This window comes from Hyperolius riggenbachi, chromosome 9 (assembly GCF_040937935.1).
Source record: "Hyperolius riggenbachi isolate aHypRig1 chromosome 9, aHypRig1.pri, whole genome shotgun sequence".
NCBI classification, from domain to species: Eukaryota; Metazoa; Chordata; class Amphibia; order Anura; family Hyperoliidae; genus Hyperolius; species Hyperolius riggenbachi.
In genome coordinates, this window is record NC_090654.1 from 218,066,515 (window position 1) to 218,091,426 (window position 24,912).

Here is a 24,912-nt window from a genome sequence, read left to right on the forward strand (position 1 = left end):
GTGGTAAAATTGATCAGTGATTGGCTAATCAAAATTGAAGGTGTTTATTAGGCTTTAGACTCCACTGCTATGTGTGATGTGTAATTAGCTTTATGTAAATGATGTTTGCACGCAGAAAAAAACTGACATTCTGCATCCTGATTCTGCACATTTTGTCAGTTTTCTCTATCAATTACATCCGCTGCTGTGAAAAAACGCATGTGTTTTCCTGCATGGAAACACACTTGGTGTGCAGAAAAAGTATGCAGAAAAACGCGCGCGGAAAACTGAAAGTCAAGTGTGTTCCCTGCCTAAGGCCCGGTTCACATTAGCGGTTGTTTGCCAAACGGACCGGATGACCTGACCGGATCCGGATCGGAACCGTACGGTTCTGATCCGGATCCGGTCAGGTTGCATCAGGTGGTAATCAGGATGCGATCCGGATCCGTTTGGCAAAGTTAACGTAAAAAAAAAAAAAAAATGTTGGGGTCTGGGAGGTCAGCAGAAGGGGGACCTGTGGAATCAGGCCCTCTGCTGTTTAGCACTCACCTCCACCTCCGACATGCTGCCAACATCCTGCCAACACCTCCAGCTCGTGCTGCTCCACTCCAAAATGCTTGCCCATGTGTCCCCAGCCAATATCGCCGCAAAAATCCGCATAGGAAGTGGGGTAGAACATCCGGATTTCTCAGCCAGTGTGTTGTGCGGCCTCCGGTTCCCATTTGTTTGTATTGGCCGGATGGTGCAGTCCGGCTCCGCCCCGGATACGGCTGCCGGAGGGGCCGGATGAAAAAATAGCGCATGTTGGAACGGAGGCCGGAGTCCGGATCCGGCCCGGATCCGGTCCGGCTCCGGTTCTGCAGAACGGACCCATGTGAACGGACGCATAGGCTTTAATTGCTATGCCGTGCGTCCGTTCCGTCCGTTCTGCAGGCGGTGCGGCTCCGGCACGGCGATTCCGGAGGGCCACCGCAAGTGTGAACCGGGCCTAAATGCTGGCAGAAAAAGGGTTAAGTAGCATGAGAGACTTAAAGGCCACCGTCACTAATGTCAGGTTTGTTTGAGTTGCCAATTCACAGGGCAATGTAAATATCAGCAGCCCAGCACCCTGTATAGATTATCAGGCTATATATACCTAGTGAAGCCTCATGCTTCCTGTACTGGAGCAGCTCTGTTTTTTTTGTAGGACACCCACCTGCTCACACCCCACTGTTTGTTTCCAGTGCAATTGCCTTGTATTTCGTGCTACACTTTTGGATTAAAAGCATATTGAACCCAATACGCTGCAGTGCTGCCAGTTTCTTTTCTGCCATAGGTCTCCACATGGCTGTCGGCTGAGCACGCTGCTGTAGGACCCAGTTTGTGCAGGTGGCATGATCCACTGGTTTCACTACCCTGTCCTGTTCTGTTTGTGCATTGTCCATTCCTCACCTCATCCCCCCCTGGCCCCATAATCTCTCCTCAAAACATTTGACTTTCAGCTAAAGTCACATTTTCAGGCTTGTTGCCTGTCCCTTTTAGGGTGTTTTTATACTTAATCAGTTGCTCTCAGTTAAAACGGAAAGAAAACTGATTTTCAAAGTAAGTCCCATGTTTTCCTATGGCACCTTTCACACTTAACGCGTTTTAACTGAAATCTTCTTCCCAATGCACTGCTATGGGAAAAAAACATACTAACACACACCAACTGATTAAGTGTAAAAGGGCCCTAAGAGGGGTTAATGGATAAGGGAGAGGGAATGGGGGGTTGTAGGAGGGGTAATCGCCACAAGCCTACCTCATGTAATGAATAAAATGTCTTATTTTTTACAATATTAATTTATAGATCATTTGGTCAGTGTTTCCCCATTGTAAAATCTTTCCTCTCCCTGATTTACATACTGAAATTTATAACAGACGGCGACATCTTTAGTCCTGCCAGGTGATCTCTGTACATAGAACTCTCAGTAAACGAATATTCCGCAGAGGGAGATACTGTATGCTTGGCAGTTTGAAACAGCTGTTATTTCCCACAATGCAAACAGGGTAACGCAGTAAGCTGTCAGCACCATGGTCCTGACATCAGACTGTGGGAGGGGTTTCTCTGTAATATCAGCATAGAGAGGTCCCTGATGATCTATTCTAGAAAAGTAAAGATTTATTGTGGGAAAGGGGGTATCAGCTACTGATTGGGATGAAGTTCAATCGAGGGTTAAGTTCCTCTTTAAATCCATCAACAAATTAAAGCAGGAGAATTAGCCATACTATGCCACATATATAAGTAGATAAATACTTAATCTACTTACATAACACATGTATTGTACTGTCTACGTTTTGATTTCAGCGAATTTTATATAGTAAATGAAGAGAATTTTGTTCCTGGTGGGAACCATGTATTTTTCCCACAGTTTGAGCCTAAATACTGATGTCATTTCTTCCCTTAGCAATTGGAGGAGAAAAGAAAAAAAAAGTTGAGTCACCTCAGCCTTGCTTGTAAACACAAGTGAGCAGAGGATCATGTTTCAACTAGGCAGCTAGACAGGGAAATAAAGGGAAGAGGAGGAATATATTATAGATAAAAAGAACCCCTAGCATGCAACGGAATGGCAATGGCTATTAAAGGGCCAGTGTACCTACAGTATGTGATAACTCCAAACCATAACAGCAGAAACCGGTTTTAACGTTTTGAATGCAGGATTAGCATCTTTATCACTTAATACACTCAGACCAGTTGCTGTTTAAATTTGATTTTTATGGTGACAATCACGCTTTAAAGTAACCATTTTCTCTGTTTGTTATATCCAGTGGAGGACGTGTGATTTTAGTGTATGGGCAGAACCTGGATGTGGTACAGGCTCCGAAGATCCGAGTAACCGTGTCACCAATGGAAAGACGGAGGAGGCGTAGTCTGGGGAGAAAGCGCCGCATTGTGCCAGAGACCGAATGCCCAGAGGGATCTCTCTGCTCCGTGCAGCAGGTAAAGTTGCCGTCATGTCTTATTGTATCTGAGTGTCTGTGTCTTTATGTTACTAAGCTAATACCGATTCTTTTGTTCAGTTTGAAGAATCTTGTTCCGTCAATTCCTCGTTTTTGCTGCTGTGCAAGACCCCGGCCATTCCCCCCTTGCATTGGAACGCACGAGTGGATGTGGAGTTCATCCTGGATAATCTCATTTTCAACTTTACCGTTATCAATTCAGCTACATTTACTTATGTGCCAGACCCGGTGCTCCGACACCTGAATGCAGAGGATCCGGCTAAACCATATCGGCACAAGCCTGGCAGTGTGATCTCTGTGGAGGTATCCTATTATGTAACTCTGTTTTGATTCTGAAGGGCAAAAATAATTGTGAACTCCCTGCTCCCCCAGAGTGGTTCTCCAGTACTTGGCCTCAGCTGGGTAGACTCAGGTTTGGAATTTTTATGGGATACAAAAATTGGTATAGAGATAAGACCCTAAAATTTGTTATATTCTGAGAGTGGCCCTATAACCCCCTTTTTGAATGTAAATGATTTTAAGTACCTCAATGCTGCATGCAATTCAGAATATGTGTACTTATTGAGGGAAGGTTCTTGGGAGCCTTTGTAGTTTGCAACGCTGTAGATGCCCAAGAGAGCCGAAAGCCCCTACTTTTTAGGCAACCATTGCTGCTATCTGATATGACACAAGCAATGGCTGCACACCTTTGTCATCTAACCGTCCATTTTATAAATTCCAGGCCAGCCCGAAGATGTTTTGGTAATTTGGGAACACAATGTTGGACAAGTCATTTAAGTACAATAGCACTTTGTCGTGGTTGCTAGTTAATCTACTATCAGGGCCTTATTTAGCATTAGTCATGAGCTTAGAGGTGCCTAGTGTGCTGAAAGGTGTATGTCCAGGGTTTATGAATCCATACTCTCCATCCTGGAGCTGCATTGATGTCATCGCCTCTGGAACATAGAAAGTTGGGTGAGCGGTCTGGATGGGCAATTTGATCCAGATCGCCCATACAGCTCTCTGTGCTTCTTCATCAGTGACCAGCCCATCTTAATGCAATTAACATAGAGAGCTTGATATCATGAAGAGCAAAATTTAGGCTGCCAGAAATTCTGTGCCCATAGGCTCCTGAGATATAAATTCAGCCCTGCCTACTACTATATTACATGAGGGGTACAGCACCACCCAGGAAGCTGGAGAATGTACGAGTTCACAGATTATGGAAATCAGGTCTAAACTTGGCAAAGCAACTGTACCAATCAGTTCACCATTCTTTCTGTTGGCTTCTGAGGAAGCTTTTGTTCAAATCGAAACAGCTGTCAGGCCTCCCTCACCCCCACTGTGCACCCTGGTGTGTTGTGTAACCGTGGATTAAAAGGTATTTTCTTTTGCTACAATTAGTGCCTCACCTGTCTTCTCTCCAACACATGCATTGACTGCTTCTGAGTGCACAATTGGGCATGAAGTACATAATCCGGTGAACTCAGCATTCCTTTGGCCGGCATCTAGTGCCAGTCTTTCCTCTCCTACATATTGCTCAGTTCACCATCAGTCTGCACAACAACATGCACATTTCCATTCATACCTTATAAGCATGATCACTTTTCTGATACCAACCTTCCTTTTTCCCAAGGGGGAGAATCTAGATGTGGCCATCACCAAAGAGGAGATGGTTGCAATGATCGGGGATGGGCTGTGTACAGTGAAGACTCTGACAAGCAATCATCTCTACTGTGAGCCCCCCGAGAAGCAGCCATCCCCCCGTTATCCAGCCAAAAGAGAAGGAGTGGATTCTCTGCCTGAGTTTACAGTAAGCTCACCTTCTGCTTTTTCTTCATCACAATTGTACTATTTGTGGTTGTGGTGTCTGTTCGGAGCAGTGTTCAGCGCCACAGGAATAAGGCAAATCACTTTCCTTCTTCACAGGTTAAAGAATGAGTGAGCCATTTGTGTCAGTTGGTTGCAGCATGGGTCTTGCCATAGCACCAGCTAATACTTGTAATACTTGGAAAGAGTTGTGTGGTGGGCTGCTAGTACAGTAACAGGGTACAGATGATGATTCAACCGATTTTAGGCCCAAGTCGATCAAATGTATCGGTCAAGCTGGAAAATCTTAGGTCAACGTGGTTGATTGGGTGCATGGTGGTAACAGTGTGTGATAGCCTGACAAGCCATGAAGGCACAAAAACTCCTAATAGCTGTCCCCCAAATGTTAAGCTGCTCCTGCTTCCACCACTTGCGTTCCACATGGCTACCGCGTGACACGTATGTGATGTCACAAACACACCAGGTGCTATGCGCCGCAGCCACATTTACTAATGTGGAAGAAGGGGCAGCTGGACTCCTTGCAGTGCCCAAGCAGGTTGGAAGCTTTTAATGCATGCCCACCGGGGAGGGGGAGACATTAAAGTTTGGGGGTACAGTGCCTAAGGCGGCGTCACAAGGCAAATTCTCCAGAGATTTCACGGTGAGATTGATAGGTAATCTGTTTGTGGTGTATGGGCAGCCAACCTATCACATTTGATCAGAGAGAGATCTGTGTCTTGGTTAGTCTTCACTTACATCTCTAGGACGACTGTAGATAGAGGTATGTGGAGGCTGCCATAATTATTTTCTTTTAAAGCGGTATTGTCACCATAAAAATCAAATTTCAACAGCAACTGGTCTGAGTGTATTAAGTGATAAAGATGCTAATCCTGCATTCAAAACTTTTTCTGCTGTTATGATTTGGAGTTATCATATACCTTAGGAGCACTGGCTCTTTAGTAGTCGGTGCCAAAGAATTGCATGCTGGGGGTTCTTTTTATCTATAATATATTCCTCCTCTTCACTTTATTTCCCTGTCTGCTGCTTATCTGAAACCTAATCCCCTAATCACTTGTGTTTACAAGCAAGGCTGAGGTGACTCAGTGATTGGAGGAGACCAGAAAAAAAGTAAAGGGCGGAAATTACATCACGAGTTAATCCTTAACTGTGGGCAAAAGACATGGCCCCCACCAGGAACAGAATTCTTGTCATTTACTATATAACATTCACTGAAATCAAAACGTGGACAGTACAATACATGTGTTATGTAAGTAGATCAAGTATTTATCTACTTATATATATGTGGTTTTTTTTCCCTGGAATAGTATGGCTGATCCTACTGCTTTAAGCATTACCAGTTGCCTGGCTATCCTGTTGGTCCTCTGCCTCTAATACTGTTAGCCATAGACCCTGAACAAGCATACAGCAGATCAGGTGTTTCTGACATTGTCCGATCTGCATGATTATCTGCATGCTTGTTTCTGGTGTTATTCAAACACTACTGCAGCCAAATAAATCAGCAGGGCTTTATTTCAACCGTCTTTGAAACAATCTCTGAACAACTGTTTGTGTCTCTCTGCAGGTACAGATTGGAGGGATCCATTTAGTCCTGGGTAAAGTGCAGTATGATACAGAAAGCCAACTTACCTTCCCTCTGGAGGCTCAGATCAGCCTGGGAGTCGGGGCATCTTTTGTGGCTCTCATAGTCCTCATCATTGTCCTGATTTACAGGTACGTTAGCCCTCAGCCTCGCTATAGTAAAATTAGAGATCTGCTGTCATAAACACATAAGGGCTCATTCACCCCATGCTGAAACTCTAGTGAAAATAAAATAACTTTTTTTTTTTTGTTACAATATTTTTAAATTATTTAGTCAATGTTTGCTCACCCTTATTTACATTATAGAATTTATCACAGGTAGCAACATCTTTAGTCCTGCAACAAGAAGAAGATGTGTGCATCACCAAGCTGAACCTGACTCAAATTAGCCTGATTAGCTCAATTAAAGGGAATCTGAAGTGAAAATAAACTTAAGGGGCCCATACATGGTCGATTTCAGCCATCGATCGATTCTATAGAATCAATCAATCAATCAGAAATCTATTCTTTCAAATCTATCGATCGATTTATGGCCGATTTCGATCGACTTGATCTATCCGACAGGATAGAAAATCTGCTGCTGGTAGCAGATCCATGACCCATAGAGTTGCATTGGATCTAATGGTCCTATAATGCATTTAGATAGATTTCCAATAGATTTCATACCGGTACCAGGGGGTCACAACGATAAATCCACAGAAAAGGACTGGCACCACACAAAGTACTTATAGCTCTTTAAAGTTTTATTGATGCAAGCATGATAGAAACATGTTGCTATCATGCTTGCATCAATAAAACTTTAAAGAGCTATAAGTACTTCGTGTGGTGCCAGTCCTATTCTGTGGATTTATTGTTTCCAGAACAGGAAGAGTTAAGGGGCCCATACACTGGTCGATTTCAGCCATCGATCGATCGATTCTATTGAATCGATCCGAAATCAATTCTATCAAATCTATCGATCGGAAATCGGTTCAATCGATTTGCGGACGATTTCGATTGATTTCGATCAATTTGATCTATCTGACAGGATGGAAAATCTAGGTCGATCTGCTGCTGTCAGCAGATCGATGGCCCATAGAGTTGCATTGGATCTAATGGTCCAATAATGCATTTAGATAGATTTCCAATAGATTTAATTCTGAAATCTATTGGAAATCTGTTCCTAGTGTGTGGCACACATCAGATACATTCCCGTCAGATTTGACTTGACAGGCATCTAACAGAAATCTGTCTGATGGTCAAATCTGCTGCAAATCTGTAAGTGTATAGCTACCTTTAAGAAACTTCAGTTATCATCTATGCAAAAGAGCTGTCTTTTTGAAGCTCTTATCTCAACTGTCTCTCATTTTTGTTTATGGTTTTCCTGCAGAGAAATATACCACATACACATGACAACAGGACCATATCTAATTATCTAATAGATCTCATGCTGCAATTAAGGCTGCCATACACTGGTCGATTGCCACCAGATCGACCAGCAGATAGATCCCTCTGTGATTGAATCTGATCAAAGGGGGATCTATTGGCTGCCTACACTGCAAACAGATTTTGAATCGATTTCACTATGAAACCAATTCACAATCTGTAGAGCTGGCGCCACCCCAACCTGCATACATTACTTGATCCGGCCGGCGCGAGTCCCCCACTCTCCGCTGTCCCTTCTCCGCTCTGGGCTCCAGCTTCACTTTACTTCCTGTCGGGGAAGTTTAAACAGTAGAGGGCGCTCTACTGTTTAAACTTCCTGTCGGGACAGGAAGTAAGTGAAGCCAGCCAGAGCCCAGCGCGGAGAAGGGACAGCGGGGACACGCGCCGCCAGAACAGGTAATGTATTGCCGCTAACATCAGTCGTCAGACATTTGAACGCCACTATCGACGCACTCCCGACCCTCCGGTGATCAAGCAAAATCTTACGCGCGGACAGATTGACGGGAACGATCAATTTCGAACGGAAATTGATCGTTCGGTCAGCGTTTGTGCAACGATTTCACAGCAGATTCGATCACTGTGATCAAATCTGCTGTATATCGGCGGGAAATCGTGTAAGTGTATGGGCCCATTTAGAGGAATCTATCTTTATTGTTTTGTTTTTTTGTCACTGCACCAAGGTGTTAAGAAACTCTTTACTTTCTGATTCCAGATAGCGGCGCTCATGCTTTCTGTGTCTTGTATAACTGTGGCCTTTTAACCCTCATAATATAATATCATTGTGTAATCTGAATTTCAGGAGGAAGAGCAAGCAAGCTCTGCGGGATTATAAGAAAGTTCAGATTCAGCTTGAAAACCTGGAAACCAGTGTGAGAGATCGCTGCAAGAAGGAGTTCACAGGTACACGCATGTGTGGTTACTACCATGTTATAGACCAGAGGTGCCACTTTTTCAATTTGTGAGCTACTTTGAAAATTGTGAATTGAAAATAATCTACCAGGTAGAATCTACCTACAGATGCAAGTCAAAATGGCAGTCTGTTAGTGATTACCATGAGGCGCCAGTCAATTAGATGCATATCATAGAGTCCTCCTCCGTACGCCAAACAGAACAATGCTTGACCAAATAGTTACAATATTATGCTTACAATATGTTCAGTGTCCAGCAAAATTGTAACTATCAGTAGCACATAATGCTTCTAAATGTATGGCTCTCCACCTTGCAACATTATAATCCTCTACTACACTGCTGTGCAAAACCTCAGGACAGCATACCGAACGAAGCTCATCCATATCAAAGAGACAAAGTACGATGCGTACATCACTTACATGGGCGTTGTGGGATCTACCCAAAAGTCCTTTGCGATCTACCAATAGATCACGATCTACCTAACGGGCACCCCGTTAGACCATATGGTACATGTTCCTCTACCCTAGGGCGTGTCTGTGTGTATGTATTTAGCATATGTATATGTGCATGCCCAGTTTTATTATGTACATGCATATATGCCTACTATCACGTTTTGTACATGCATGTGGATCTGTCCCCAGGTTTTGCACATGATGATAATTTTCCACTACATCCCAATGCATGACTCCATTAAGCATATTCCGCATTGCTAAAGTATTGATCCCATCCCCATGCACACCTCTGTTGCTCACCCAGTAGATTATTCTATTGTACAGATTACTCATTCCATCCTTGAGGTGTACATTTCATTGGCTACATACTAATGTCCTAATTCTATTTCCACAGACCTCATGACAGAAATGATGGATCTCACCAGTGACTTGGTTGGCACCGGCATACCCTTCTTAGATTACAAGTCTTACGCAGAGAGGATTTTCTTCCCTGGTCACCGAGAATCTCCCCTGCATAGGGACTTGGATGTTCCAGAAGGTCGGAGGCAGACTGTGGAGCAGGGACTGGTCCAGCTATCAAACCTCCTCAACAGCAAACTCTTCCTTACCAAAGTATGTGTCTGGCTAGCCATATTCTCCTATGTTGTCCGAATTTTGTTCATGAGCATTTCATTGTGTGCAGTCGCCTTATGAGCTTTCCTTGTTATGTTCCCAGTTCATCCACACGTTGGAGAGTCAGCGTACCTTCTCCGCTAGAGACCGAGCTTATGTGGCCTCTCTACTCACTGTGTCTTTGCATGGGAAACTGGAGTACTTCACCGACATCTTGAAGACCCTTCTGAATGATCTGGTAGAACAGTATGTGGCGAAGAACCCCAAGCTTATGCTGAGAAGGTAAGGTTTCTTATGTGCCATGAAGTGAAAGCTTAAAGATGCCTTTAGCTTTATGGAAGCAACACAGTACTTTACATAGGTTTTTTTTTTTTTTTTTTTTTTACAAAAGGTTTTAAAAAGGAACTCCAGTGAAAATAATGTAATAAAAAAGTGCTTCACATTTACAATAATTATGTATATATGATTTAGTCAGTGTTTGCCCATTGTAAAATCTTTAATATCCCCGATTTACATTCTGACATTTATCACATGGTGACCTTTTTACTGCTGGCAGGTGATGTAGCTGCTGCTTGCTTTGCTGTAAACAGCTATTTCCCACAATGCAACAAGGTTCACAGACAGTAAAAATTCCTTCAAGTTCAATTCTTGGTCACGGATTCTCTCCTTAAGGTTTCATTCCAACTAATTCTTGCATGTGGTAGTGGTTCATTGGCACAGTGAGGGAGCTGGGGGTTTAGATTTGCTTGGTTGGAGCTCATTGCCTGAACTCCTTTTTCTCATTGTTCCAGAGGAGTATCTAGTGTGCACAGGTGTCCTCCAACATTAATGACTTTCTCTTCTGCAATGAGCCATGTAGAAAAACTCTTGACTGACTTCTGCTGTAATTCCCACAGCAGCTCACAGTAGGGGGACTCCTCCCCCTTCCCTCTTCATAAGGCATAACAGGTTGCTTCACAGAGGTACCCTTTGAAGATCCCCTGAACAATTTACTGCTTCTTGAGTAGAAAGATTCAGCTTTGTGGGTAAGCACTCACATAGCAGAGCTCATTCAGCATGCTAAGTGGATGGGGCTGAAATTCTGTGCTGAAACTTCCAACCGCAGACTTGGGGTTTCCTCAGAGAAGTTAGAGGAATAAGGGGCAGATTTATTTAGAAAAGGCTCTTACACCCACCCCACAAAGTTATACATAGAGATGATTCCTTTGGTATGTTTTATCTTTCTAGAACAGAGACTGTCGTGGAGAAGCTACTGACTAACTGGATGTCCATCTGCCTCTATTCCTTTGTGAGGGTATGTCTTGGTTATTACGGTCATAAGTACAATGTTTATATATTTGCTTTGTGACGTTAACCATTTGCATTTTATGCCAGGACTCCGCAGGTGAGCCACTCTACATGTTGTTCCGTGGTATTAAACATCAGGTGGATAAAGGACCTGTGGACTGTGTGACAGGAAAAGCGAAATATACACTGAATGATAACCGGCTGCTGAGGGATGATGTGGAGTACAAGACGCTGGTGAGATCTCTGTTCCTTTATGGAAGAGTCAGCAGGAGATTGTACAGTGTGCCTGTTTGTAAATACTCACTTTTCATTGACAGACACTAAATGCCATTATACAACCTTCCACTGGGAGCACTGTGGAAGAGGAGGAACAGGGAGTGCCTGTGAAGTTACTGGACTGTGACACCATCACACAAGTGAAAGAGAAGATCCTGGATCAAGTTTACAAAGGAACTCCCTGCTGTCTCCGGCCCAATCCAGAAAGCCTAGACCTAGGTGAGTTTCTATGTGTACTTTAAAGGGAACCAGGGCCGGCCTTAGGTTTCACAGCGCCCTGAGCGAAACTGGATTTTGTTGCCCCCCCCCATAAGTAGCATAGTTGTCCCCATACAGGTAGCATAGTTGCCCCCAGTGTAGGTAGTATAGTTGCCCCATATAGGTAGCATAGCTGCCCTCAGTGTAGCTAGTACAGTTTCCCCCAGTGTAGTAGCATGGTTGCCCCCAGTGTAGGTAGTTTGCCCCAGTATGCCTCCAGTGTAGGTAGTTTGCCCCCAGCAGTGTAGGTAGTTTGCCCCCAGCCCCAGCAGTGTAGGTAGTTTGCCCCCAGCAGTGTAGGTAGTTTGCCCCCAGCGTGGGTAGCTTGCCCCCAGCGCAGGTAGCTTGCCCCCAGCGCAGGTAGCTTGCCCCAGTATGCCCCCAGCGTAGGTAGCTTGCCCCCAGCGTAGGTAGCTTGCCCCCAGCGAAGGTAGCTTGCCCCAGTCTGCCCCCAGCGTAGGTAGCTTGCCCCAGTCTGCCCCCAGCGTAGGTAGCTTGCCCCCAGCGTAGGTAGCTTGCCCCAGTATGCCCCCAGCGAAGGTAGCTTGCCCCAGTATGCCCCCAGCGTAGGTAGCTTGACCCAGTATGCCCCCAGCGTAGGTAGCTTGCCCCCAGCGTAGGTAGCTTGCCCCAGTATGCCCCATGCCCCCAGTGTAGGTAGCTTGCCCCCAGCGTAGGTAGCTTGCCCCAGTATGCCCCCAGTGTAGTTAGCTTGCCCCAGTATGCCCCCAGTGTAGGTAGCTTGCCCCCAGCGTAGGTAGCTTGCCCCAGTATGCCCCCAGCATAGGTAGCTTGCCCCCAGCATAGGTAGCTTGCCCCCAGCATAGGTAGCTTGCCCCCAGCGTAGGTAGCTTGCCCCCAGCGTAGGTAGCTTGACCCAGTATGCCCCCAGCATAGGTAGCTTGCCCCAGTATGCCCCCAGTGTAGGTAGTTTGCCCCCAGCGTAGGTAGCTTGCCCCAGTATGCCCCCAGCGTAGGTAGCTTGCCCCCAGCGTAGGTAGCTTGCCCCAGTATGCCCCTAGCGTAGGTAGCTTGCCCCCAGCGTAGGTAGCTTGCCCCAGTATGCCCCCAGCGTAGGTAGCTTGCCCCCAGCGTAGGTAGCTTGCCCCAGTATGCCCCCAGTGTAGGTAGCTTGCCCCCAGCGTAGGTAGCTTGCCCTAGTATGCCCCCAGTGTAGGTAGCTTGCCCCCAGCGTAGGTAGCTTGCCCCAGTATGCCCCCAGCGTAGGTAGCTTGCCCCAGTGTAGGTAGCTTGCCCCAGTATGCCCCCAGTGTAGGTAGCTTGCCCCAGCGTAGGTAGCTTGCCCCAGTATGCCCCCAGTGTAGGTAGCTTGCCCCAGTATGCCCCCAGCGTAGGTAGCTTGCCCCCAGTGTAGGTAGCTTGCCCCAGCGTAGGTAGCTTGCCCCAGTATGCCCCCAGTGTAGGTAGCTTGCCCCAGCGTAGGTAGCTTGCCCCAGTATGCCCCCAGTGTAGGTAGCTTGCCCCAGCATCGGTAGCTTGCCCCAGTATGCCCCCCCCCCCCTTTATGTGGCAGAGACCGACTCACCTGACATCCAGCTCCAGCGCCGACGTCACTCTTCTCTCCCCGCCTCCGCTCCATCTGTACTTAGAGCAGGCTACAAGAAAATGGCCGCCGTTTGTCTGCATTTGTGGACATCGGCGGCCATTTTCTTGTAGTCCTGCTCTAAATATAGACTGAGAGGACACCAGGAGACAGCAGGGCGGCAAGGGGCGACAGGGCACATGCGCCCTTGAGAGCACGGCGCCCTGAGCGGCCGCACAGGTCGCTCATAGCAAAGGCCGTCCCTGAAGGGAACTATGCAGTAAATTTGTAAAACTTATCAAAAGAAGCTCCCCCTAAGGAAGCTTTATAAACTGTGGGCTTTTGGGGGTCCAGTTAGCATTTGCTTACCTATGGGATGATGCTTCGTAGCCCCCTACCTACATTGAGGCCTCCATCTTCTCTCTCCCTGTGCTGTAGAACCACTGGTTGAAGTTCCTACGATGATATAGCATGTTTCTGGCCGCAGCTATGCATGCTGGGGACATGCAGTGCAGTAGGTCAATACCTATTTAGCTGTTAAAATCACCAATATGTTCTCTCCTGCCTTTTGGGGGCTGTACAGTTTGACTCAGAATACCATCCTTTTGCCATTACAGAGCTTCAGTGGCCTACACGGGTTCATATAAAGATACAGAAAGCAGCATGGGTAGGCACCTCCAAGTGCAATTAAATATACTTTTATTGAAACATATTAAAAAGTATGACTGTGTAAGTATTACTCCCTATTTATGGGAGAAGTATCACAACTGCTATCCCTTGTGGGTCGCAGAACCTCCAGGGATTGGCACGCACGCTCATTGGTAGACCTGGCAGTGCACAGCAGGGCCACTCCCATGGCGGCGGGTGTGGACATGGAGATAGGGCGGTCCTAGTGTGGCGCACACCTCCATCCAGAACATTAATACTGCTCTTTTTCTTGTCCAGTATCTTTGCAGTAAAGCACATGGCTCTAACTAGCCCATGGGGGGGGGGGGGGGGGTGTCTGAGTATTCACTAGAGTACACTTTGGCACATTTGTCTCCTTTGGTCTGTATTTCTGTGGCAAAGCACGTGGGATTCATCAGCCCACTCACAGCGCCTCTCTCTCGTTGGAGCCCTAAAGTTTTGTTGGTCTTATGATCAGTGCGATTGGGTGGCATTCTATTTTAAAGGGGGGCGGGTTAGTGTACGACTAAGTGAGAGACAGGCCTTATAACGGGATATTGCTGAAAAAGTAACTTCTCCCCTTAGATATTTTTCAGTTCATGTGGCTGTCGGTGACCTGCTAACTCTCTGGTACTCAGGTGTACAGATTGCCTTGCTGGCACTCAGGTGGTTGTGTGACATTATGGAGTGCCCAGTGGGGACTACATGCTGCTATATGAAATTTCTGCATGCACAGCCAGGAGCTCTGATAGGGGAATCTCGGCTTCTTGGTCATTAGGTGATATGCAAAGTCAAGTATAAAGTTAGTATGCAGTTGGCCTAGTATCTATTGGCTAAATATTATACAGATTTTACTAGGAAAAGTCTGATTCTTTGTATTTGTAAAATGTCACACGGTCTGCCGGCCCAACTGTTACAAAATATTTATAGGGTTGATTTTGGCAGAATGGAGGTCAGGGCTGGCTGGGCATCTCATCCTATCTGATGAAGATCTGACATCAGTGGTGCAGGGATCATGGAAGAGGATCAACACTTTACAGCACTACAAGGTGAGCTGATCTATAAACGCAGCTGCCACAAGGTCTGTAATCTAGAAAGATCATCACTTATCATATCCTATTTGCAGGTTCCGGACGCAGCCACTGTGGCACTGGTGCCCCGACTCAGCAAGCACATCCACCCCGAAAACCATGATTACATCCCAGGAGAAAGTGAGTCTCCTGTCTACTGTTAAAAACTAACCTGTCAATAGAGGTACTAAGTTCACCCATTCTCAGGGCCGCCATCATGGGCATACTGGGCAAAACTACTGGGCCCGCCTCACTCCTCTCTGTCCCCACATGCAAAAATCACAATCTTTAAAGGCCTGAACACACCAACATCCGTGTGTCTACTTTTCAAGTGCTTCCTTGGCTGGGAGTGTTCTGCATATGCTCAGTTCATTAAGGCCGGTTTCACACTGTATTTTGCGTTAGCGGTGCGGCGCACCCGCCACACTGCCAAAAGCAGCCCTTCAGGGAATACATTACTATGCGGTAGTCCCCTTGTGGCATCTGGTCAAACAGAAAGTGACACGCACTTGCGGTCACTTCCTGTGTCGGGTATGCTGAAGTGCATGGAAGCGTATTGTAAAAATAGACTTCCGCGCATGCGCGTGGCAAAGTCGTCACACCGCCTCCAACATTTTTAAAATACCTGTGTCGCCATAGACTTGCATTACTTCTGGTCCGGCGCACTTCAACGCAGATACGCGCTAATGTAGTTATGGAAACACGTCATATTGAGGACTTCAGCACACAGCACCACAGGTAATATAAAAGCACCCATAGACTTTCATTGCCCTGCGGTATCAGTGCGGTAAATTGCTCCAATGCACCGCCACAGTGTGAAAGGGCCCTAAGACTGTAACTACGCTTGCACAGGAGCACAGGACTGGAGGGGTAATGAGTGAGCTCATGGACTTCAGGGGTCTGGAAGGGGTCCCAGGTAAGTAAAAAATCTTTTTTTTTTCCAATTTGTCTCAGGTTTACTTTAATCACTGACTAAGGTAGCTCCTGGATGAGCCACCCAGCACCCCTCATCACATTAATGGGCAGCCCATGTGTGGCACTGTTCTCCGGGCCCCAGATTTACTCGGGCCTCATACAGCAGTTCCCCTCTCCCCAATGCCCTGAAGGCGGCCCTGCATATTATAGACAAAGTGTTAACATTTCAGAATGGGAAATATCAACTTTAAAATATTTTTCTATGTATCTTCCACCAGCTGTGGCTATTTCCATTTGGTACTCTCAGTTGGTGAGAAGTAAATTTGCTTGTTTCTGAACACACTTGTGTAGTGATAAACCCAATTGACTGTATTTACATGTAAACAGGAGCACATACTGAAGATGAGTGTTGGGCAGCTTTGTTTTAAACCGGAAAGAACAATCTCGAATGTTTTTGTTTTTTTAACAAGCTGACTGAGGTTCTTAGTTTTAATGATCTGGTTTAGATTCTTTGTATGAGTTATTCCATTATGCTTTTTTGTATCAGGAGTCCAAAATGCTATTTCATTTTAAAGACCCCTTCGCTTAAACTCACAGATAACACAACATACAAAAAAAAATCGAGATGGTTTGTTCCATATAGCCAACAGGCATGTGGGTTTTTAAGCCCCTCTGCCGATGTCAAGGCCAATCTCATAGAATGGGTCCTTATGCTAATACTGCTCTGTGTCTCTGTCCAGCCTCTTGAGCTCCTCATGTGTTAAAGAGGAGCTGTCAACCATACTATCGCAGAAAAACATTTCTACAGTAAAATAAGAGAAAATCCTTCTTAGTATTTCCTATTTCAACTGTGCCTGTTTTGAAGCCAATCTTGATGTAATTTCCTCCCTAATTCTACTCTGCCTGGTTATCTATGCATTTCCCGCCCTTCACTATAGAAAGTGCATTGTCTCAGCATGAGAAATATCGGCCAATCAGAGAGGAACACAGGTGTGGGAGGGAAAAACGGGAGGGAAAGAGGCTTCAGCCAATCAGGCTGCATTAGTTAAGTCTGAGGGGAAGTAGAGAAGCAAAAAAGGACAACCCTGCATGCCCTGCAAATTACTTTTTGTGTACCAAATTTTGTGTGTACCAAATACGAGTCAGGTAAACTGGGGAATGATCATTTATCAACAAGAAAATTAATAGTGATTTTAATTTTTGGATTTCCTGGTTTGCATCCTTACTACTTGTTTACCAGATAAAAATAAAGAACTGATTTTTGATTTTATGCCTGACAGTTACACTTTAAGCTCCTCATGCTTGATTGAGGGACTACTAGTCTTTGCATTCCTACATGTTAGTCTAGGTTCCTCTTTTTATGTAGTTTGTCCTTCCCCACATCAGTCAATGCAGGTTTCTCCATCTTAACAATTTTCCAAGTTTCCTTCTTTCCCGCTCTTTTGTCCCAGCTCCTCCTTTTCATATGACAGCTACTCTCCCACCCACCCTCACCCCCATGTACACACACCCCACACACACCCCACACATACACACCCCACATACACACTCCACACACACACACCCCACACACACACCCCACACACACACACCCCACACACACACCCCACACACACACACACACACACACCCCACACACACACACACCCCCCACACACACACACCCCACACACCACACACACCCCACACACCACACACACACACACACCCCGCCCACACACCACACACACACACCCCACACACACACACCCCACACACCACACACACACACCCCGCCCACACACCCCCCACACACCCCCCCACACACACACCCCCCACACACACACCCCCCACACACACACCCCCACACACACACCCCCACACACACCCCACACACACCCCACACACACCCCCCACACCCCACACACACCCCCCACACACCACACACATCACACACACAACACACACACCACACACACACAACACACACACAACACACACACACAACACACAACACACACACACACACACACCACACACACACACACACACACACACACACACACACACACCACACACACACCACACACACACACCACACCACACCCCACACCACACACACACACACACACCACACACACACACACACACACACTTTACACCTCCTGCGCAGCTCAAGGTTTCCAAACCACTTATTGCCCCAGGTTAGAATTTCCAAGCCCACAGACAGATCTGCTCCTCTTTGCAGTCCATGTTCCAGAATCCGTTTAGGCTCCCCTTTGTGTTGATTTCAGGGCAGGTCAGGAGCTCCTTCAACCAGCTCAAGCTCTTCTTTCTCATTTCACATTGTATTGTTATCATTGGCCAGGTTTTGCTTTGATAGTAAGCAGATGTCTCTATAAAACTTTAATGTGTAGTGTTTCTTTTTCCAGAGACCCCAATGCTGGAAGACGCAGATGAAGGTGGAATTAAACTCTGGCACCTTGTAAAACCCACTGATGAGCCAGAGCTGCCCAAGCACAGGAGAGGAAGTTTACGGGACAGAGAGAGAGCCAAGGCCATCCCCGAAATCTACCTGACTCGCCTCCTTTCCATGAAGGTGAGGGGCTTTTTCAATTGTTCTTTGTCTTAGAATGCTGCATTTTATCATTTTTTGTTTTGGACCCAGATCTGTCTAGATGCTTGTGAACCTCTGTTCACATTTTATATGTGTGCCCACAAAAAAGCCAGTAGACCCTAATAGTGGACGATGGTGTTGGTCTAAATAATGCTCTGTTCAGTGTTCACACACACTGGATGCCATGTGGCGATTTTATATCTGGACAATGTTTCATTCTATTTAAAGCAGTCAGATCTACAGTCAGGACAAAACTGGGGCATGTATCAGAAGAAGGATGGATATGTTGCCTCATTAATGCTGCTTGCTGATCCTCTTCCTCTATTAAAAACTTAAGAGGCATTGTAATGTCATATAGACAAGACAAGCTAAATAACATTTATATGGTGCTTTTCTCCTGGCGGACTCAAAGTGCCAGAGCTTCAGCCACTAGGATGTGCTCTATAGGCAGTATAGACTTGCCTAAGGTCTCCTACTGAATAGGTGCTGGCTTACTGAACAGGCAGAGCCGAGATTCGAACCCTGGTCTCCTGTGTCAGAGGCAGAGCCCTAAACCATTACACCATCCAGCATGCTACTATAGTTGCATGCTCTACAGTATTCAGGACACCCCATTTTATGTTAATTATTTTGGTTTCAGCATTAAAAACACTTCTTGTACCTATATATTGCTGTATATCGGTATGTAACCCCCCTTCCCAGTGATAATTGGCCTAGGCTATTGAGTTATGCAGCCTTCTCTTCCCAGTGCATTCTGGGAGACCAGGTGTTTTCTGTTCACTTTGGAATGCACAACAAGCATACATTCCACAGTGATGTACCTTTTCAGCACTAAAGATGTCACCACCTGTGAAATTTAAGAATGGGAATTGGGGTGAGGAGAGAGATTACAATGGACAAACATGGACTAATGGACAATTTACATTTTAATTATGTGAGAATATACTGCGGAGACCTGTTTGCTACATAGCATTGCACTGTTTAAATTCTCATTGCATTAAGCTGTCCTGATGCATAGCTGTTGATGTGAGTCCAGTCTTAAAGTACATTTCATATTTCTTTCTAGGGCACTCTGCAGAAGTTTGTGGATGACCTCTTCCAGGTAATCCTTAGCACCAGCCGACCCGTGCCACTCGCTGTTAAATATTTCTTTGATCTGCTGGATGACCAAGCAACACACTATGGAATCAACGATCCAGAGACTATCCACATATGGAAGACAAACAGGTACCTAGACTTGGAGAAACTTTTCTGAATCTAAAAGACCATCATACCTTTAAGCGGACCTGAAATCTAGCACAGCACACAATTAAATGTTTTTTTCACATAATGCTGAATACATTCACTGGACTGTGCTATGTGCTTGTTTAGCTAGAAAAGAGTGTGAATAAGCTTTTATCAGCAGCTGTGAATCAGAGCTGTGCCAGCAGCAGCTCTCTGCCCAACAGTAAACAAAGGCTTAATCCTTTCAGTGCTTCCAGTGAAGTGAATCCAAGTTAAACTTCAGTTTTTTTGTTTTTGGACGTTTTTTTTTTTTTTTTTTTTTTAGGACTTCCATAAACTGGAATGCCTAATTTTTTTCCCCTAAAGGTTATCCTGCCATAGCTAATCTTTTGGCGCAGAGAGGAGGTTCTGAGTTTAGTTCCATTTTGAAGCACATCCTGTATTCCGTGTGATTGCTTACTAAGCGGCATGTCCAGAATTTGGGGTTTATGCTGGCTAGTACTAAGGGAGTCAAACTCAAATGGAGTAACCCTTTAAGCTCTGTTGTTCACCATGGAGTAATCTTTTACTACACAGCAGCAAAGCAAAGCTTTTTTAAGCATAATAAAGAGATCACTATTAAAGTCTTGGTTAAGGAGACCGTATAGTGCTGAGGACTAGGTATAACACTAGGACATCTGGGGAGTGGTGTATGTGTGATATTGGTATGGTGTCTTCATAGACGTGAATCTGTAGTTTGTCTGTGTTACTCAATAAATTAACTAGTTCCCATCTGACAAGTGTAATTTCCAATATTTGCTCCACCAGTTTGCCTTTAAGGTTCTGGATCAACATAATCAAAAACCCCCAGTTTGTGTTTGATGTACAAACATCGGACAACGTGGATGCCGTGCTATCTGTGATTGCCCAGACCTTCATGGATTCCTGTACCCTTGCAGATCACAAGCTAGGACGGGTAAGCCAGAGACCACTCAGCAGTCTACTCTACCAAGGCATGACAAGATTTCTTAGTAATTAGGGTGCATAAAGGGGAGGTGGTAAGAATCAAAAGCAGGAGGGGTTAATCTTTATTAACAAATCAGTATGCTCCCTAGAGGTGGGATGTCTTTCTCATGTATAATCACATCTTTTGTTGAAGTAAGAGAAAATAAGGCACTGTTTGTTGCAAAAAATAAAAAATACCTTTAATCCATGGTGAGGCTTCCTCAGGAAGCTTTTGTTCAAAGTGAAACAGCTGTCAGGCCCCCCTCACCCCCACTGTGCACCCTGACACTTCACTGTAGCACAACACTATGAAGAATCACTCTTGTGTCACTTCCACCCAGAGGCGGCCTTGGGGGGGGGGGGGGGCAGTGGGACGGTCGCCTTAGGCCCTGCGTCTGAAGGGGGGCCCCGCGGTCACACAGTATAGGCAATGCTACTGCCCGCTGATATTACCTTCTGTGCATTTGTTTACTTTAACCGGCAACCATGCCATGAGCTAAGGAGAGCCCAACGCTACCTCCATACACGTCCCCCTCTGCTCCCGGCCAATAGAGGCAGTCAACACTGCTCTCTGCTTCAGCCTCCTCCTCTAAACCCGCCCTGTCCCCATAGCAGCAGCCAACAGCCTCCAGAGTAATATTTACCGTTTTCATGAGGCCCTGCCTCTAACTCACCCCCGCTCGTTATGCCAGGCATAAGGGCGACAGAGAGACTATGTCCCCCTGCGTGGCTGTGCCCCCCTGACTCCCACAGACACAGAGAGACTCGAGCAGGAGCTGCAGCCAGTGAGTGGACACAGGCAGGCGGAGCAGTGCTTTTCAGCGCTGCTAGATTTGGGCGCAGCCGGCGCCTCCATAGACTATAATAGGAATCATTCCTATTGCAGCGCTCAGTGAGTAACGTCGGCGCCGTCAGAAGACGGAGCCGAGGTTGCTTAAAAACATAATAATTCGGCCTCCAGCAATCGCTGGAAGCCGAATTATTTCATTCCCCCACTATCCATGGCGGCCAGGAGGGGGAATAGTAATTACATCGGCCCGGACTTATGCAGAAGCAGGATCAGCCATATACCGCTGTATCCTGCGCCCAAGTCTACCGGCGCCGATTTCAAATGTACTCACAGGCAGGAGGGCACACACCAGAGTGTGTGTGTAAGTGAGACAGGCATTGCCAGCCAGCAGCTGCCAGGCGGATCACTCAAACTCAGTCTTATCACGCGAACGACAATCTGTACACACGCCCGATTTGGCGTGCGGACGACTGAACGACTGGACGTTCAAACGACCCGTCGTTCGCAAAAATCAGACGTGTGTATGGGCCTTTACCAGGGATCCGTGGTGGACACAGATAAGGTAACAACACATGAGTCAGAGAGTTACACACACTGTGTGTGTGATGCAGCAGTAGGAATAAATGATGAGCATGTAACAATCATGCTGATACTGCTGCATTGCTTCTGAGTGCTCTTTTTTTTACTGATTTTAAAATAAAATTAGTTGTTTTCTGAGTGGTTTTCTCTTATATACATGTGTGGTGTTGGAAAAGAGGGGATTTCTGAGGCTAAACATGACTAATAGCATGATATTGATAAGCTGCCTTCTTATCAATATCATGCTATGGCCCCAGAAATCCCCTCTTCCCACACTGAAACCACCCATATGTATACAGGAAACACAATGAGAAAAATCTGCTAGTTTCATTTTCAAGCCAGCTATCAGCACAGCTCATTGGACTGTGGTAGATGCTCAGTACTTGCCTAACAAGAGGGAAGCCTTCTATAGAGGCTTCCCATGGTGTCCTCTGGTCCCCTGGCGCTGCCTGTGGACAGCCAAAGATTTCCAACAAGGGCTTGTCGGAAATCTGATCAGGCCCCGTTCCTCTTCACACAACTGTACTGTGCCTGTGGAACTCACAATCTAATCCTTTCACAGTCAAATGTCCTACCATATTTTTATAATGTATTTATATAGCAGTGACATCTTCTGCAGCACTTTAGAGTATACAGTCAGGTCACAGACTGTCCTCATAGTCATGAGCTACCATATTAATATTATTTATTTATATAGCACAGATATCTTCTGCAGCACTTTACAGAGTACATAGTCAGGTTACTGACTGCCCTCAGAGGAACTCACAATCTAATCCTACCATAGTCATTGTCAAATGTCCTACCATATTATTATTATTATTATTATTCTGTATTTATATAGCAGTGACATCTTCTGCAGCACTTTACAGAGTACATAGTCCTGTCACTGACTGTGCTTAGAGGAGCTCACAATTTAATCCTACCATAGTCCTAGTCTAATGTCCTACCATATTATCATAGAAGCACTGCACAGAGTGCATAGAGATGTCAGTAATTGACTGTCCTTAAGGTAGCCATAGGACGATTTGCCATCAGATTCGACCAACTGACAGATCCCTATCTGATCGAATCTGATCAGAGAGGGATCGTATGGCTACCTTTACTGCAAACAGATTGTGAACCGATTTCAGCATGAAACCGTTCACAATCTGTTGCGGTGGTGGTGCTGCCACCGCTTCCCCCGCCCGCATGCCCGCATACATTACCTGCTCCGCCGGCCCGACTCCAGTCCCCAGTTCACCGCTGCTCCGTCTCCGTGCTGGTCTCCGGCCCCGGCATGCGTTACTTCTTCCTGCCCGGCAGGAAGTTTAAACAGTAGAGCGCCCTCTACTGTTTAAACTTCCTGCCGGGCAGGAGGAACTGAAGCATGCCGGAGACCAGCGCGGACATGGAGCAGCGGTGACCGGGGGTAGTCGTGCCGGCGGAGCAGGTAATGTATGCGGCTCTATTGCGTCGGTCGTCGGGTACTCGAACACCGCTAGCGACGCGCTCCCTACCCGCGGGCGATGGACACTAATTTTCCGCACGGAGCGATCGACGGGATCGGACGAAAAGGATCAAAATTCGGCGTGTAGCGCGAACGATTGGCAGCAGATTCTATCCCAGTGATCGAATCTGATGTCGAAACGGCGGCAAATCGGGCCAGTGTATGGCCAGCTTTAGAGAAGCTTACAGTCCAATGACTATCATAGCCATAGTGTGATGATTTCACTCTAGGCTTGTTATGTGGAAAAGCATATTCTGTATAACATTATCTGCATTTGATCTGTGGGGACATGATATCTGCATTTGGTTCTGTGGGGGGGCATGATATTTGGATTTGATATGTGGATGACATGATATCTGCATTTGATCTGTGTGGGGCATGATAGCTGTATTTGATATGCGGGGGACATGATATCTGCATTGAACCTGTGAGGGGCATGATATCTGCATTATGATTATTTTCTGGTGAAACCCTGCCACAGTAAGTGTAATTTCTGGTGAAATGCTGCTGCAATATGTGGTAATATGTTGCTGAGCTGGAAATGGGTGCTAGTGTACCTTGGAGAGCTGGGGGTGGTTTCCAGGATGACTGAAGCATCCTCTGGTCCCCTCACACTGCCTGTGGACAGCCAAAGATTTCCGACAAGGGCTGGGGATGGTTTCTAGGCTGACTGAGGAGCTGGGGATGAGTACTAGGCTGGATGGGGATGGGTACTAGGCTGGCTGTGGAGCATGTCTGGATAGAGATACAAACGTTGGTCTCCAAACCTTGTATCTCTATCCAGACACACTCCCCAGTCTAGCACCCATCCCCAGCCAGTCAGGTACACACCCCTAACTCCCCAGTCAGCCTGTACCTATCCCAAGTTCCCCAGCCAGCCTTTACCTATCCCATGTTTTTAAACCGTAATAAGGAATACTGCATTAGAGGTGGACAAGCCTGTGAGCATTGTGGTACGGTACATGGCCTACACTTATGGCTCTAGGCCCCGCGTATAACACTCGCCCCAGGCCCCGCATACTCTAAGGCTGCCTCTGCTTCCACCCATCTCTACTTCCCATATTCCTGCCCTCACCATCTCCCACAGCATGGCTTTTCTTAATGAATGTTTGAATAACAATACAATGAAGCATCGACAGAGGGGGGGCTTCCGTTCTGTTTATTGTTTACATCAAACCTAATGTCTAATCCTTTAAAAACATCTTTGTTTTCTTTATTTTTATTAAGTTCTGGCTGTTTTCGCACTAATATCTTCTCTCCATAGGACTCTCCCATAAACAAGTTACTGTATGCCAGAGACATTCCTCGGTACAAGCAGATGGTGGAGAGGTATGAATAGAGCCTCAGTACATCACTTTCTGTCTCCTTCTCCAATAGCTGTATAATGATTTTAATGATCTCTCTTGGTTTTCAGGTATTATGCTGATATTCGGCAGACCATCTCGGCCAGCGACCAGGAAATGAATTCAGCGTTAGCAGAGCTGTCCAGGGTATGTCC

General features: G+C 46.1%; 1 protein-coding gene across 5 annotated transcripts in view; it reads left to right on the plus strand.

Moving 5' to 3' along the window:
• The window catches only part of PLXNB1 (plexin B1), a 319,785-nt gene that overhangs the window by 288,594 nt on the left and 6,279 nt on the right, over nt 1-24,912 (plus strand). For 2 of the 5 annotated variants that reach the window (XM_068254005.1, XM_068254006.1), the window contains 17 exons: nt 2,764-2,935; nt 3,016-3,258; nt 4,571-4,747; nt 6,326-6,474; nt 8,567-8,667; nt 9,523-9,740; nt 9,844-10,022; nt 10,968-11,034; nt 11,115-11,261; nt 11,345-11,522; nt 14,701-14,819; nt 14,897-14,981; nt 18,152-18,333; nt 19,418-19,578; nt 20,383-20,530; nt 24,679-24,743; nt 24,829-24,904. In XM_068254005.1, the coding sequence (XP_068110106.1) occupies nt 2,764-2,935; nt 3,016-3,258; nt 4,571-4,747; nt 6,326-6,474; nt 8,567-8,667; nt 9,523-9,740; nt 9,844-10,022; nt 10,968-11,034; nt 11,115-11,261; nt 11,345-11,522; nt 14,701-14,819; nt 14,897-14,981; nt 18,152-18,333; nt 19,418-19,578; nt 20,383-20,530; nt 24,679-24,743; nt 24,829-24,904 (2,467 nt within the window). The remainder of the gene's footprint in view (nt 1-2,763; nt 2,936-3,015; nt 3,259-4,570; nt 4,748-6,325; nt 6,475-8,566; nt 8,668-9,522; nt 9,741-9,843; nt 10,023-10,967; nt 11,035-11,114; nt 11,262-11,344; nt 11,523-14,700; nt 14,820-14,896; nt 14,982-18,151; nt 18,334-19,417; nt 19,579-20,382; nt 20,531-24,678; nt 24,744-24,828; nt 24,905-24,912) is intronic. The other 3 variants (XM_068254008.1, XM_068254007.1, XM_068254009.1) reach the window with 3 other exon arrangements.